The sequence below is a fragment of the Micropterus salmoides genome, unplaced genomic scaffold, assembly GCF_014851395.1.
Source record: "Micropterus salmoides isolate LMB-PRFRI ecotype aquatic unplaced genomic scaffold, ASM1485139v1 Ms_hic_scaffold_23, whole genome shotgun sequence".
Lineage (NCBI taxonomy): Eukaryota > Metazoa > Chordata > Actinopteri > Centrarchiformes > Centrarchidae > Micropterus > Micropterus salmoides.
Genome location: NW_024041484.1, coordinates 3,624,116 through 3,640,220, shown reverse-complemented (window position 1 = coordinate 3,640,220; position 16,105 = coordinate 3,624,116). Strand labels below are relative to the sequence as shown.

The window sequence follows — 16,105 nt, the reverse complement described above, 5'->3', positions numbered from 1 at the left end:
ATGGGAACTCCCTTTGGGCTGGACTTTTTCACTTTGCAAACCTGTTACATGCACAAAAAAGATATATAACTCAATAAAGGAGAGGGAGAAAGCCAAAATGCATAATACCACCTCTTTAAATAAATGGTTCTACCATACGGCCATAATGTGGAACATTATATCCCAAAATATGGTAGTTAGATCATTTGTTTTATGCCCTGAAAATTTTAATTTTCTTCTTTAAAAACATAGCCTATATGGTATCAAGTGTGATCTGTTGAACAAGATTTGATAGTCTAACAATCCCTTAGCCTGGGAACCAGACAAATCTGCAACATCATATTTTATTTGATATGGCAGACGCTGAAAATGTTTTTTTATCAAATCTTGACCTTAAAATCAAAAGTCAAATCGGTCCGTGGATTTGGAGAATTTTGACATACCATCAAATGTGATCCTAAGCCGGTTTGGTGAGCAAGATCCACAGAGTCTTACCTGCTTCTGTGATGTGAATCTGAATATCTTAACAACACTTACTCCGAGCCCTGCCTGTGGTTGAGAATGAAGCTGTTGGCCCTGCAGTCCTCACAGGCCAGACTGCCGTTCTCTGCTGTGCAGCTGCACTGTACAGGCCAGCTGCAGTACAGGTCTACCTCACCATGAGAATCCACAGTGTCACTCAGATAGGTCACCTCTGACTGGCTGCATTCACAGGGCCCTGCTCGTGTTGGAGAACAATGGAGGCTCTGCTGCTCATCGTGCTCCACAGGTATGGAGGATAAAGGGCTCTGCTGGGGAATTATATGGGCTCCGCTATCCAGGCTATGGGGTTGGTCGGCAGGGGGGCAGCTAGGTGGAGGAAGCAGCTTGCTCAGTGCCAGAAGTACCTGAAGACAGTTAAGATTTATAGCATTAAGGTCATCCACAGTTACTTAAATGATTCCAGCAGCAGAATAGTAAATTATGTCAGCAAAACTTAAAAACAACTAAGGATGAGTGGAGATAGCTCCCATACTATGTAATATTAGCCCTGTAACCAATGCAACAGGAAAGAGCTACACCCAGAATTTGATAAATATGACACTTTTATATAAAACTGGAATGACTAAAAATCTACTCAACTACATACAAGTACACAATTGAGACAAAGCTCATTGTCGTTGTCAGCACCTTCCCAATCCTCTATGATATAACTTAAACAAGCTACTAGTACTTGAGTAAAGGAATACCAGAAACCGACATCAACTGTCTTTGCTCATCAGACCAAAACCGCTCACAGGGTCCATTGGAAGAGGTCAAAAGTCACTGACCAGGAGATAGTGGATGCCCCCCCCCACCTCCCCCCCTTTACAGCCACATGTTATCACGAAGACCATGAGATGCAGTGAAAAGTGCCAAAAGCTAGGATGTGTAGACCTCTGAGCTTAGGATATTTTGCTATGTATACTGTTGAATGAACTTTTAGTGCTCACATTCTCCATGCTTGGTCTGTTGCGGTGGCGGCTAGCAGTGCAGTCCAAGGCCAGACCCAGAAGGCTGAGGGCCACAGCAGTCGGCCACCGGCCGGCCGCCACATCCACGTACTGCAGACAAGAGTCCACACCACCACTGTCCTCCACCTCAGAGACTAGCAAATCTCTCTGACAGATCAGACGGTCAGACAGAGACGGACAGAGAGAGCATGTGGTTTGTATGTAGGGCACATCACAAGGTGCTAGGTGCATTTTGCAGGTATCTATACTTACAGAACCCAGCATAACACATGTATAAATCATTAAATGGGTTGCAGTAATAAATAATCATAATGTCATAATGGGTCACAGAACATGAAACTGCATTTAATCAGGTCAAAATGGTTGGAAAGGTTGATCATGGCATACTAGTAATGTAGTCACTACACTTAAACTGCCAACTTCAATACAGTTGTTTGAAAGTTTATTAGATGCCATTTTCTGGATATCTTGTCCAGGTACATGGAAAACATGTTAATGCGGGTGTAAATGGACAGAGATAACGAGGACACTTATTAATACCAAGTATAAATCCAAGTGCCTATAACCAGATCCAGATCCAGATCCAGCTTCCGATGTGACAACAGGCCTGGATCAGCCCCACTCTGACACGGTCTCACCAAAAACTGAAAATGATCAGCTTCACAAAAGCAGGATTTACTGGAAGCTGCTGTGGATATTGACTGCAACAGACTGTGTTCCCATTTTTCTGTCCGTCAGAGTAAAAAACAAAGTCTTAACCCATGAAGTTACGAGTCCACTCACCAGCTGTGTATGTTTCGGTACGTCCTCTATGACCTTCCGTCCTGTTACCGTTTCCATTGTGACCTGAGAGCAAGCAAATTGTAATTAATGGAAATGGAAAAAGTGTGAATGATGTTTCCATCATCCCTCCTATATTTCATAACTCAATGTTATGACAGATACACTATAGCCAGTGGTGAAAATAATGAAGTATATCTACTCCAGTACCGTCCTTCTTTTATTTCAATACATTTTTAGTGGGAAACATTGTACCTTTTACTCCACTAAATTTATTTCACAGCTATAGTTACAAATTGGTAAAGTCACTTAAAACATGTGGTCACTTAAAAAATATGATGTACTGATACAATACTACTAACATATTTATGTACTAATTGAAATATATGAATTATTGCAACTGAGCTTCATCTCGTGCTGCCATGACATTATAGTGCTGTTTACGTGTTAATGCATCTGTAATAGTAACTCAGTGATATCATACTGTATAACAAGAGACCATTCTGCATAGTGAGTACTTTTGATACCTAAAAGTACATTTTCAGATAGTTGTGTGATATGTGATTTTAGTTAAGCACAATTTTGAATGCAGCTGCTGAATCAATATTTTATATTAAATATGGATCAAATGACTACATGTAGTCCCTAGTCACTGCTCCCTTGAGGGACGGATTAAATGCAGAGAATGAATTTCGCAACATATATATGACGATAAAGTATCTTCTCTCTCTCGTCAATTATTTACTGACTCTTAGCTTCCTTTAGCTCTACTGAGAGCATCAGGGTATTTAAACTAATTGTTTTGATTTTAGGGCCTGTAACTTTACTTTTGGTCCCCCCCCCCCCCGACACAGTCATAAACGTCATTTCCTCAGGTTGGGTGTATAACAAACTGGCATTTGACGGTGTCCACAGTGAAACATCCTGAAGGACACATTGTTGTTGGGCTACTCATATAAAAAGGTCCTATAATTTTTTTTATACCTTGCTTGGCTATTAATTACTATTTATATTTTTTGTACATTTGAGCCCACTGTACTGTTTGCTGACATGTCAACTTCAGGATTTTCATAATTTGTTTACAGCTTGTTTCTACTGCCAAAGTGTATTAATGCAGGTTAAAGTAAAGGATCTGAACAATTCTTTCACCACTGGTTATGGCAATACTCACAATTCTCACTCACAATTCCCATTCCCATTTTTCCATTTGTTTAAATTAGCCATAGTCTTTCACGTACTTTGCTATAAAATGTCTTCTTTATGTCGGGATTCTTAAATAGCATCAATTATAAAACAGAAACGTTATCAACCAATGCTCCAAAACTGGACTCCTACAGTTGTTTTTCATGTTTAATGATCTTATGTCATCTTGTGCATTTTTTAATTTTCCTAGCTGTAACGTACAAACTGCTGACCCGAACCCAACACACTGGATGAAGACAGTTTTTGAAGAAATATAAACTATGCTTATATGATCTTGTTATTATCACCATTCCAAAGCTGTAAACATCCAGGCTGAAGGACAGCTTGCCATCTCGGATGTACTCCTCCGGGAGGTATCCCAGGTTGCTGTGAGGACCCGTATCCAGAGTGACGGTAAAGTTCTGATTGGCTGAATGAGGACGGAGATGAGCCAACTCAAAGTTAGACAGCCTGGCCTGCAGGGCATCATCCAAGAGTATGTTTGCACTGCGCAGAGAAGCCATACAGACACTGTGTCAACTTCTGAACTTCATGGACAGCAGAGATACATAACACAGATGGAAGGGAAGGCAAGTGACAGTGGAGGCCCTAAAGCCCACAATGTTGCACCTTTTTAAACCCATATAACTAAGCAATATATATACACTTAATCCATAAAATCCTGATTCAAAATATTTGTGATAAGTTTAAAACTTTGATAAAGTTTACTGTGACATTCTCAAAACTGTCTGTCATTAACATTCGACAACTACAACAACCATCAAGCTGACTGTCTGAAATTAAAGTGAGGTGACCAACTAGAAGGTTAATCTAACCTGTTTTGGCAAGCTTTATGACGCGTTTTCATTGTGCCGTCACAAGTAAAGGAAGTGAAGGGCTGGACTACAAACGAGCTGTTTTCAAGCGGTTCTGAGCAGAGCTTTCTGTGGAGATGGGAACTCCCTTTGGAGTGGTTTCATTCTCCATGTAATAAGCTTGACAACCATCACCTTTGATTGGTAAATTTCTTTGACAAAACAGAACATGTAATAAAGATAAAGAGAGACAAGATGATATACGCAATCCAACGCAGAAGTAGTAGTAGCAGAAGTAGAGAGAATAAAAAAGATACTATGGTGCTCAAGGGTTTAGCTATTTGACAGACAGAGATATATTGTTTTATGGCCTTGCTGTTCTGCCTAAGTTTGAGGGATATACAGCAGAGCAGTAGTTCAATTCATGGTTTGAGAACTTGTTCGTATATAATAAAAAAAAAAAGCAGTGCTGCCGACAACGCAGTACCTCGGCTGTCGTCATAATCCAAGCCTGAGAGGACTCTGCCGGTTTGCCTAAACGGACTAACACATTACATTGCTCACAGAAGAGCAATTATCAATTAAGAGGCTGTGTCTGGGCAGAGATAAATTTATAACTGTGTTATTGGAACCTGAACTTCCTTGTTGAGGGACTGCTGTGTCCTGTTTTAATTGTTGTATTGGTACCATGCAGCTGGGGATACTTCTGTTGTTACTGACACTGTATGTGAAGCCCATTACTGTCTGGGAAACACACTGTCCAAACCATGGCCCATGTAAACAGGCCATTTACACCGAGCACTGAAATGTGTCTTATGTGAACATTGTATGAAGATGTGATTTTAACCTGATTACAGTTACACCTGGTATTATGCACATTAAGTTCCGATCAAGATCTGATCGCTCTGTCCAGCTCAAACAACCGCATGTGTTTGGTGGCCTGTACCTGGAGATGTTGCCACAGATCACTGGGCAGGGCTGGGCTGTATGGAGGTGATGCAAGGCCTTTGCAATTCCCTTGATGATGGTCAGACGCTCTTGCCAAGACAGAGGGGGCTTTCCATCCTGTAGAGTGAAAACGTACCATTTTTACATATGACAAAAATATGCCTTCAAATAGCTTAAAATAGGCAAACTAACATCAAGGCCTGGAAAAGTGGATGTAAAAAGCCTTCAAGGACATAAGCACCAGATATGGCATAACCTGTGAAACAGGCTTGAGCAAAATAAATACACTGGCTTAAATAATGTCCATAAAATCAGCCTTAGAGTTTAATATCCAGCACAGAGAGAATTACTAATGGGGCATTCTATCATTTTCCTATCCTCTATTAGAGAACATGGTTTTATTAACCAGAATGACCAACCACGCATTTTTGCTGACTTCTTTATTATGTCCTCATATCGGAACTCATGCTTATCTTTATAATCACCTCATAAATTAAGCTTTTTACGTCTTCCCGGAGTAGTGGGCGTCACTTCTTCTGCAACAAAGAAGTTAAACAGACCATCACCTTGTTATCTCTCCTGCCTGTGTACATCTACTACTGTCTGTCATTCTCTGTTCAGACACAACTCACAAAGCTCTTTCTTCGTCCTCTAATGTTGGACTGAGGGCATGCAGGATGCTACAGTGACTCACTGTCTCCTCTCCAGGCACAAGTGTACTTTAGAAGACATCTCTGCAGCAAAATACATAGACGTCTTTGACATGATGTCAGAACTGTTACTTCTTCAAATTCTGCTGATAACGGTCGCTGCATCGTGGGCTTAGCGCCAGTGGTTACAGTGATGACGCTGAGGACATGTAGCCACCACTTTTTCAAGGCATTTGTTAAAAATGTTCTGAAAAATGGCTTGCACCAAGAAATGTTGATTAACAAATAAAAATGCTATGAGAAAGGTTTATTTGCACAATAAGAAAACCTGCAATTCAATGTCAATATAGAAGAAACCTCTGTGTTGTCCAAAAAAAGTATGCAGGGTGGTATGTGTCATCCTCAAGCTCGGGTCCTCTACCAGAGGCCTGGGAGATTGAGGGTTCTGCGCAGTATCTTAGTTGTTCCTAGGACTGCACTCTTCTGGACAGAGACCTCTGATGTTTTACCTGGAATCTGCTGTAGCAACTCTCCCAGTTTTTGGGGGTCACAGTCCCCAGTGCTCTGATTACCACTGGCACCACTGTTGCTCTTACTTTCCACATCTGTACTAGCTCCTCTTCCAGCCCTTGGTATTTCTCAAGCTTCTCGTGTTCCTTCTTCTTGATGTTGCTGTCGCTTGGGATCGCCACATCTATCACTGCAGCCTTCTTCTGCTGTTTGTCGATCAACACGATGTCTGGTTGGTTAGCCGTCACCAGTTTGTCAATCTGGATCTTGAAGTCCCACAGGATCTTAGCTCCGTCATTTTCAATTACCTTAGGAGGTGTCTTCCATTTTGACCTTGGGACTTCCAGCCCATACTCACGGCAGATGTTCCTGTACACTATGACAGCTACCTGGTTATGCCGTTCCACATACGCACTTCCTGCCTGCATCTTACACCTGCTGTTATGTGCTGTACTGTCTCAGGGGCATCCTTGCACAGTCTGCACCTGGGGTCCTGCCTGGTGTGGTAGACTCCAGCCTCTATTGATCTTGTACTGAGTGCCTGTTCTTGTGCCGCCATGATTAGTGCTTCTGTGCTGTCCTTCAGTCCAGCCTTTTCCAGCCACTGGTTGGATTTCTTGATATCAGCCACTCTATTTGTCTGTGGTACATGCCGTGCAGCGACTTGTCTCTCCATGGGATTTTATATATGTATATATATATATATATAAATAAATAAAATAAAATAAAGATATTTCCACCATAAATTGGTGCAGAAAATGTCTTCAGAATGCAGGGAATTGTGTGAAAAAGTGTTTAATGCTCAAAATCTTTTGGGGGAGGACCCCCACACCTCCCCTATTGAATATTTCATCAATAAATATTTTTAGGCCTATTAAAATATATTCTTGTCTTGTGGCCATGCCCACCAATCAATGTCACGTCTCAGTTTTTTTTGTCACACCCGTAATCTGACCCCGATTTTTTGTCACAGTCCAGCCCTGTCTTCAGGTGAAAGTGAAGCAATTAATGACAACAAATCCCTGCATTATCTCCTAATTAGCCTGAATGAGTCTTATGAGTCTTATTGTCTTCCTGTGATTGGAGAGATGATGAGAACAGAGATGGGAACTGGGACTTAGGACTTCTATACTGGAACTATGTATGTTGATTCTCTTTCTATTTACTTTTTGACCTAACAAACACGGCATAGTATGCACATGCACACACTTGTGGATTTATTTGTCAAATGATAATATAATTGTTGTACTTAATAGGGTACAATGTGAATGTTACTACCGTAAAACTTAACAGCCCAGGCTTTTATTTGCTAAAATCACTGAATTAACCCTACCTATATTGTGACAGGCCTTTAATTACTCTTGCACAAAAGTGAAATAGGCTACTATGAAACAGTTTGTTTATTTCAAACAGAATTTCTCATCTCTTCCGAGAACGCTTCCTCTTATAACACCTTTAACTCCTAACATCTAACATGCACTTCCTGTGCTCTTCTTCTTCTTAGAATTATCTTGTATTGATGGCACTTTTTTGTTAACCGTTACTTCTTTCCCTAGGTATTTACCCCATTGATGCCGTATGCGCTAATAGCTCTTACTAGTACTTATTGCTGCTTTAACTAGAATCTATTGTCATTTGTAGATCTCATCCTTTATTGATGCTTGTATTTTGTTCATCAAATGTAAGTTGCTTTGGATAAAAGTGTTACTGTAAATGTGAAAAGTAACAGTACTTTGTACAGTTTTCGGCTACTCCACCCACCTCTACAATCAAGGCCTTCAGTGTATGTTGTGGCTTTGACCAAACAAGAAAACATTTACCAATACTCCCTAGGTAAAATGTTGCATTCAGTAGGTACAGTATGTGAGGGGCGGCTGTGGCTCAGGAGGTAGAGCGGGTTGCCCGTTAATCGGAAGGTCTTGCAGGACCAGTGACAGTGAAAAGATGAAACCTTGGGCAAGTTACTGAACCCCGAATTGCCCCTGGTGGCTGTTCCACCAGTGTATGAATGTTTGTGAGTGTTAGTTTCTGTTTGAGCACTTAGGCACTTAGGTAAAAGCACTTTGAGTGGTCGAAAAAAGACTAGAAAGGTGCTATACAAATACAGAGCGCTTACATACACACAAACATTCCACTACGGTAAACTTTCAGAAAGGAAAACACCTGTTTAAGAGATCTACATGACTACAACAACTGCAAGCTGTGTGATCACAGGGATTTAACTGACTGAAAGGAAGGGCGTCAAGTAGAGACTTTGTCTTAATCGTATTACAGATTGAATTTTATATCTGTGTCGTAGTAAAAGAGGCACACTCAGCATACATGTTTATTTGATCCTATGTGGTCAAATAAAGACAAACACTGGCACTCTGCTGCTCTGCTCTGTGACAAAATGTGCTCTGAGCTGAAGGATTTCAAGCAAACATTGCACTTCACCTGATTTGTATGACTTTACTTAGGGCCATGTGATCATAAAACAGAACAAACTTGTGCATATTTGTGCAAAAATCCAGCTGTTCTCTGGCATTTAGAGGGTTTTTTCTCAGTCTCAATTTGCAGTACGGCCAAATTTGTTCCAGGATATAGAATTTACACAGTATTAATTGTATAATGTTTTCCTCACCGTGTGAATGGGTTGTCTTTGTTCTTATTTGTAATAAAGCTTTAATTGTTTTGTATTTGTTTTCATAATGATCTTTGGTAAGTTCTGCACAAGCAAACCCAGTGTGAACTTGTTAACCACAAGATCACTTCCTGTTGTTTGATATTGCTAAATGTGTTACCCAGCAACTATTTTGCTCAAGCATGGTAAAAGAAATAAAAAAATAAGAAAAAAGTCCCAAACAGAAACACACTTCCTAATGCCCTGCAGGATCCATTACAAATCTACCTGATAGTGTAGTCTGTGGAAGAGCGATCCATTGGGGAGGTGAGGATAGACCAGACAGTAGCGGTCCTCACCAGAAAAACAGCACAGGTCTAAGATATTTGGATGCTGGTACCTGTAACACATCATCACAATGAATAACCCATTCATTACATAAACAATGGGGGGTTTTGAGCGTGTGGGTTAACACATACAAATGATGAATTTCCACTTCTTTTCTGAAGATATCCCACAGCTTCTTCCATGATGTCTGATTTATCTGGAGAATGATAGATGGGGAATACATTTCAGTTAGACGCTCTTTGTGGCACCCCAACATTAATAACAGGCCCATTGGTGATGTAGAATATACTCTCTGCTTCTAAATAGGTACAAAAAGATAATAATTCAGTACAGAATATCTTTCTTAGATTTTACTTTTATTTAATGAAAAAATTTATTACAAGCTGGAGCTATTTGCAAGTTTCCAACTGACGAAAAGTTGCTTAACCACATCTCCTGGACTTCAACAGCAAGGTGTTTGCTCAGTGTGGTGTGACTTTGATGAATATGCAAAATGAGGAAGATGTGGTTGAAAATACTTTCAAGTGGACCTTATATTAAGATTCTTCTGTGAAACTGTTGTGGCGAAGAACAAAAATGGACTTTCACGCTGAAAAAGCTAACAAAAGTTCACAGTGACATCAGCCTTCTGGAGAGGATTTAACAGCAGGCAAGCACACAAGGGCTGTGTTCGAAACGGAAGGCAGTAGCCTCGCTACCTCGATACCGTAATAGATAGCTGCCTCAGAAGGCATCACCAGTCTGTGGTGTCCAGCGTCCTCTTCTATGCTGTAGTTTGCTGGGGAGGAAGCAGCAAGAAGAGAGATGCCGGTCGACTGGACAGACTGGTGAGGAGAGCTGGCTCAGAGCTGGACTCTCTAGTGACAGTGGCAGAAAGAAGGACCCTGGACAAACTGCTGTCCATACTGGACAACGCCCACCACCCTCTGCACAACACCTTCATCGGGCAGAGGAGTGTGGTTCAGTGTCAGACTGCTGTCCCAGCCCAGCTCCACCAACAGACTTAAAAACTCTTTCGTCCCCCTGGCCATCAGACTGTACAACAGCTCCTAGTCATGGCAGGGAGGACAATACACAAAATCTGTATTTGGGTACAAATTCGGCTTTGCTGTCTGCTATCTTGACCAGTTTTTCGAAAGCTCCGGCGGCCGCATCATGGGTCATAGTCAGCATCAAGTCACCATCGATGCAACCTTCAAAACTGGCCGTTACTGTGGCAGCCTGAAGGCATCTCAGGAGACAGGAAGAGATCGTTCGAGCCGTTTCAAACAGCACTCGATGCCTCGCTGTCCTGGTAGACACCTTCTGAGACAGCAGTTTAGCCCGTTTCGAACACAGCCAACATTACCCAAAATGTCCGACAGTTCCTTTTCGATTGTTAGAATCAACACTCGCCTGTTTAAAAACCTTGACTGCAAATGTTCTACTTCCCATCTGTGCTCTGTAGACATCAGAAAAGGGGCCCTCTGCAATTCTCATTTCATCATGAAAATGTCTGGTTCCTTCTATGATGTCCTGGAAAGTGATTGAGTTCACTGGAACACAGAGACAGACCAGTGTGAAGCCCCCCTCCCCACTGTTAATTCACATGTACTTAAAAACAACTATGGCATGTCAAAATTGAACACCAGGCTGAATGGTAGTGGACAGAGGAATTCCACCAAAATAACATGTCATAATAATGATGTATGACAGAAGGAATTAAAGCAAAGCAATAAATGTACAACCTACTTACTGGGACATAATGCTGGACTTGAAGAACTCGACTCTAGTTGGAAGGACTCCTTATCAGACAAAATACAAACAGGATGGTCATTTTCATCTTTTCACTGTCACTGGTCCTGCAGGTTTCAACACGTTCAGCAACACAGGAACAAACTATTCTACCTTCACTGGGAGCTGCTGACATCTTCTTCTGTGGACTCTGCGTGGGGATTGCTGGGGGGCGAAGGGGACTCTGAAATAGAAAGATTGCCCAAATATCATTTCAAAGTTCTATTTCCCCTGATAACTGGATTAGCACGATGACATCAGCCATGCACCACAAAGAGGAACCAAGAAAGGGCCTAATATAAATTTATAGCCCTTGTAGTGTAATTTCCCTCCAACTCTCATTCAGTCCCCCAGGAATTTGCGGACATGCAGTAAACAAATCTCCACAATAACTTCACTTACCCCTGCTCTTCCTGCACTAAAAATAGATCAGCTGTATTTCCCCTAAGTCAAACTCTCTTTACCCTATTGCACATAAAACTCTCTCCCAACTGAAACCTTAAAAACCCATTCCTCACTTTAGACCTCAACTTTACTAGACTACAATGGCTATATAGTCTCCCTCAAACTGTATTCATGTAGCTAGTTGTGAGTTCTCTTGGGAGGGACAACATCAACTTCAGCTTGATCAACTTCTAGGCTAGCCACATTTGACAGATACTATGGTTATCTATGAGCTGTTTAAACAACTGCAGTCTTTTTCCACAGTTGGAACACAATTTCCATGAGATAAAAAAGCACTGTCCACTCTTCTTCCTCCTGTTTTTTCTGTTTTAATCTCTTCACTCTCTTCAGTTTTCACTCTTGTACTTATCTACTCTTACTCTGCAAAGTCCATATCACATTACACTTGCTACATTTGATTTTTGAACAATCCTTGCGATAGGAGGTAGCCTCTAGTCAACTCGGAGTGACACTAGCCTGTCGTTGATGTATTCACAACGTGCCTCAGTGGTCCATCAACTTTAACTGCACTTGGTCCTGGCTCCTTTCACTGCAGCGACAGGCCCTTCTGAAAATTCTACCAGGCACTCAAACACAGCCCTTTCTAGTCTCCTGGATTCAATTTCAACCAAAACAAGATAGTCAATTAGGACTCCACCCTGGCTTACTGTAGAAACACATGCTCTTAATCAGGCCAAATGCAAATGGCATAAATCACAACTGGAAGTTTTCTACTCCTCATGGCACGAGTTGAATTAAAAGTGTGCTCTGTCCTCTGCTAAAGCAGCATATTTTTCCGCTTAACCAGTAACGATAAACTTAATAATAATTTCAAAATTTAAAAACATAATCCCAGATTTATTTTTAATCTAACCCTTAATGGATCAGGATATGATTTATCTTGAAATGTTGTCTAAGATGGTGTTGGCTTTTAAACCAACTACCTGCCTACTCAACTCCCTACCAGCTAAACGTTTTTGTTGATCATTAGACCTAAACGATCTCTGGGACCTAAAACGCTAAGTACTGACAATTTATCACTCACACCTTTGAGACTGCTGAGGTTAAATTTCTACTTAATAAACCACACCTTGATCCAGGGTTTCTTAATAATTATCAATCGGTCTGTTACCTCCCATTATTTTCAAAAGTGCTAGAAAGAGTTGCGTGTGTCTGTTTGATGGCACATTTTTCTTTGCGTGGACTGAGGATAAAGGGGGTCGTATGCTGAACAGCAATCGCTACAATTATGCCAGCTGTCTTGGATTGCCTTATTGAGATAATCCTTCATTATATAATGTTTCTTCATACCGAGGGGCAGCGGGCCAACATCAAAACACAATTTGCAGCAATGTCTGGTTTTCCAAATGCATTCTTTTTACTTTATTTACCCAGAGTACTTTCACTGATTGCTCACACATGGGTCAGCATGTTTCCATCTTTAAAAAATGCACGTAAAAGTCAAATCTGCACAAAAGCAAAAACCGGTTGTTGGTGGATGAATTTCTCCACTTGTAGTTAAAAATGAACGAGCAGTTACAGCCTCGTGGTCCTTACATTGAACCCAAGCACTTGTAGGTACAGTGGTCCATCAATGATCAATCAAATGTGCCAAAGATTGGATGATCCATGTTAGGCTGTGCTTTTAAAACTGAAAACTGATGCGGAGGATGAGTACTAACTGGTAATCCCACTGGCAGTCTTCAAAATTTTTAAAGCCACAGTGTTTGTCAAACTTGTAACGAATGTTACAGTGCATTAATATGTAGGAGCAGGCACAGCCTCATAAAAGCTCATTTTAAACAAATTCTGTTCAATCAGAATCTACAATACGGAAATAGTTTAGATGTGCTATGCAGATAAAGCAGTAAATGATGTATAAAATTACGCTTTCATTGCTTGCAACTTACCTTGAGCTTGACCCCGGAAGAGCTGCAGGGCCCTGAGGTGGCCCATGTCCTGCAGAATCTTAACCAGGTCTCGCACTGTTGAATTCTGCTGGGCCCAGGACCACAGCAGCTCCCTAGTGGGGCTGCGACCTGCTGTCTCCATGCGCTCCAACATGCGAACTTCTAACAAGCTGGGGACGACTCGGACAGCTGGAGAGCAGGAAAGATGATGGAAATGAAAAAGTGTCAAATCAAGCTTATAGTGGAAAAACCAGCTAGATAAGAAAAACACACATTCACCCGTCCCTTTCCTTCAGCTACATATTACAGCAGCGCAGGGTGTAGATTAACAGGTTTGTTTGGATGACATCAGGTTGCTTCCACTGTCTCGCTAACTACCATAGAAAGCAATCATTTTATAATAATTTGCAACATAGAGCACTAAATGTAAAAACTTATGAAGCTTAAACTGACAAGTGTAATGGCTTAATGTTTTAATTAGGCTACCTGTATTTCAATATTTGAACTGCAGTTCACAGGAAATATTCAAAGGCAGACACATAAAAATCAAAAGGGGCTTCAGCACCTGCCATTTTTCTTCTTCAAGAGAAAGTGCCTGGGATTTTTTTAAATAAATGAATATACAGTATATTTATTCCTGTTTGCAACAGATTCCCTGTCAAACAAATACATTAATTGGGAAAAAAATCTAAATAGGCTATAGGCTAATAGGCTATATACATATACAAATCCATTTTGATCAATACATTAATGTATTCAGGCAATTCAGTATTCTGTTGCTTGGCTGTATGAAGCTGAAGGTTGTCTTTACTCATTTGGCATCTTGCTTGTGAAACAAAAAGTAAAAGTATTTAAATAACATTTATTTTAATTATGCCTGCAGCCCAATGCCACAGTTTAGTGTGAAGTATTGGCATAGTTTGCGTTGCTGTCGCCTGCTCCTGTGATAAACCTAGTGAATAATAAAGAAGACCATGATCTCTGTGTGAACTGATTATTTTGTAGAAAAGTAAAAATGTTGTTGAGGTAATATATTTGTCTTGTTTTAAAAAAATGCCCTTTTTTTCATTTGAGCCCCTGCCCACCAAAATGTCTGTGCACGTCCCTGTTCAAAGGTATCTGTTATTGTAGTGGTTGCTGCCTTGTTGTTGTTAAAATATTTAAAGATATATACACACACACTACATATATTAAGATATTTATTAAGATAATAACGAGCTTAGTCTAATTGATCTGATAAATATCTAGGTTGTTTTCTAGATCCTAAATCTCTACAGGTTTCTTACAGAAAAACGGGTGGATGTTGTGTCAGAGCCAGCTTCCTGTTATTATCACACAGACCCTCTGAAAACAAGCCAGGGGCCAACTGCCTGAAACTCCTTTCACTTCAACAATGCCTAACCAGAAAGACAGCAGAGTTCCTCACCTAGTCCACGCCACCCGAACCTGTCATCCCCACTGTCCATGATTTCACAGAACCTTTGGACGACAGCCGGAGGGACATCGTAGAGTAAAGTGGAGGCGTCCATCTGTGCAGCCGCGCTCACAGGAGGACGCTAGTCCAAATGAAACAAACTACGTTCCGTTAACAGTTCACAACACTGTTCACTGTTGCTCAAAAACGGAAGCTCCCCCACCCACCCACTCACTATAGCTTACGCCTTAGTCATTATTCGGCGAGTCAAAGGGCACAAACACAACATGACGACACCAAGAAAACCCCCAAGTTACATGTTTTCAAAGAACGATCTGCACGCGGGAAACGACCGCGGTGAAGTTAGTTTTAAGTTGGATGTTCGACAGACACTTACTCCAGAGGCGGTGTTCTTACCCACTTTCACCAGGGTTTGTTCAACACCTTCATGCTCACCAGCCAATATTAGTGAAACATTATGGTTTAAAAATATAATAAATTGGTCTCATGTAGCACACTTTTAAAAATAAAAATAATAATAATAAGGACACTCAAAGAAACAATGACCAATAGGCCTTTATTTAGTAGGCTACATTAAAATATACAAATATACATTTATTGTCAGAATATAACAGGTTATGTAATGAAATTGAGCTTTGTAACACCCTTCTACATAGCAGGCAAGGCTAACCTAAAGAGGTAGATTTTGAATGTGTCCGGGTCGCTACATTCACCGGTGTGTATGGTTGAGGGGTGGTGATGGTGGAGCATGTCTGTGAGGTAGGAAGGGGCGAGGAGGAGGATTTTGTAGGCCTACTGAATGCTTTGGGGAACAGGGTGTCAGCGGAGATTCTGGAGTACGGGGATGATGTGGTCAAGGTGCGGGTAGGCGGTGGAGTTTTGGATTTCTAATGTATAATTCATTTATTTTACATATATATTTTAATTTAAAAAATGCAAATTTTGCAATAGCTTCCTTGAAATGTGACCCAGTGACTCCAAATCAAAACCAGCAATTATTACTACACAGGCCACATAGGATACACCTAGGTCTTTGTATGCATGGGCAGGGGCAGCCGACAGCTTCAGACAGGACGTTGGAAGGGATGCCAGCTGTGGCGCTGGACCACAAATTGCCATCAACATCAGGAGCCATGGGGAACACACTTTCCTTTGGGGACTCTATGGTGGGATACTCCCTGAAGATAGCAAGGTGAGTCTGTTCAAAAGATGTCAGGGTGGCTCCTGAACCTGTCC

The 16,105-nt window shown here is 41.1% G+C and overlaps 1 protein-coding gene across 2 annotated transcripts; it reads right to left on the bottom strand.

Annotated features, from left to right (window-relative positions):
- irak3 (interleukin-1 receptor-associated kinase 3) lies at positions 1–15,178 on the bottom strand. Of its 2 annotated transcripts, XM_038739043.1 has the most exons (11): positions 13,435–13,452; positions 11,195–11,264; positions 11,043–11,091; positions 10,703–10,842; positions 9,439–9,503; positions 9,248–9,359; positions 5,196–5,314; positions 3,743–3,941; positions 2,256–2,318; positions 1,452–1,619; positions 1–866 (listed from the first exon to the last, which is right to left on the bottom strand). In XM_038739043.1, coding segments are annotated over exons 3-11 (1,221 nt in total). In that variant the 5' UTR covers positions 11,044–11,091; positions 11,195–11,264; positions 13,435–13,452; the 3' UTR covers positions 1–512. The 2 variants fall into 2 exon arrangements, with proteins under 2 accessions (XP_038594971.1, XP_038594973.1); XM_038739045.1 differs by lacking the exons at positions 11,043–11,091; positions 11,195–11,264 and adding an exon at positions 14,861–15,178 and having other exon boundaries at positions 13,435–13,623.
- Positions 15,179–16,105: the final 927 nt, after the last annotated feature.

Excerpts from the sequence above, each read along its gene's own strand:
- irak3 (XM_038739045.1), bottom strand. The coding sequence starts at position 14,963 with ATGGACGCCTCCACTTTACTCTACGATGTCCCTCCGGCTGTCGTCCAA. Across the intron at positions 13,624-14,860 it reads GTTCGGGTGGCGTGGACTAG|CTGTCCGAGTCGTCCCCAGC; the intron begins GTGAGGAACTCT and ends CCTGCTCTCCAG. Across the intron at positions 1,620-2,255 it reads TACCGAAACATACACAGCTG|AGAGATTTGCTAGTCTCTGA; the intron begins GTGAGTGGACTC and ends CTGATCTGTCAG.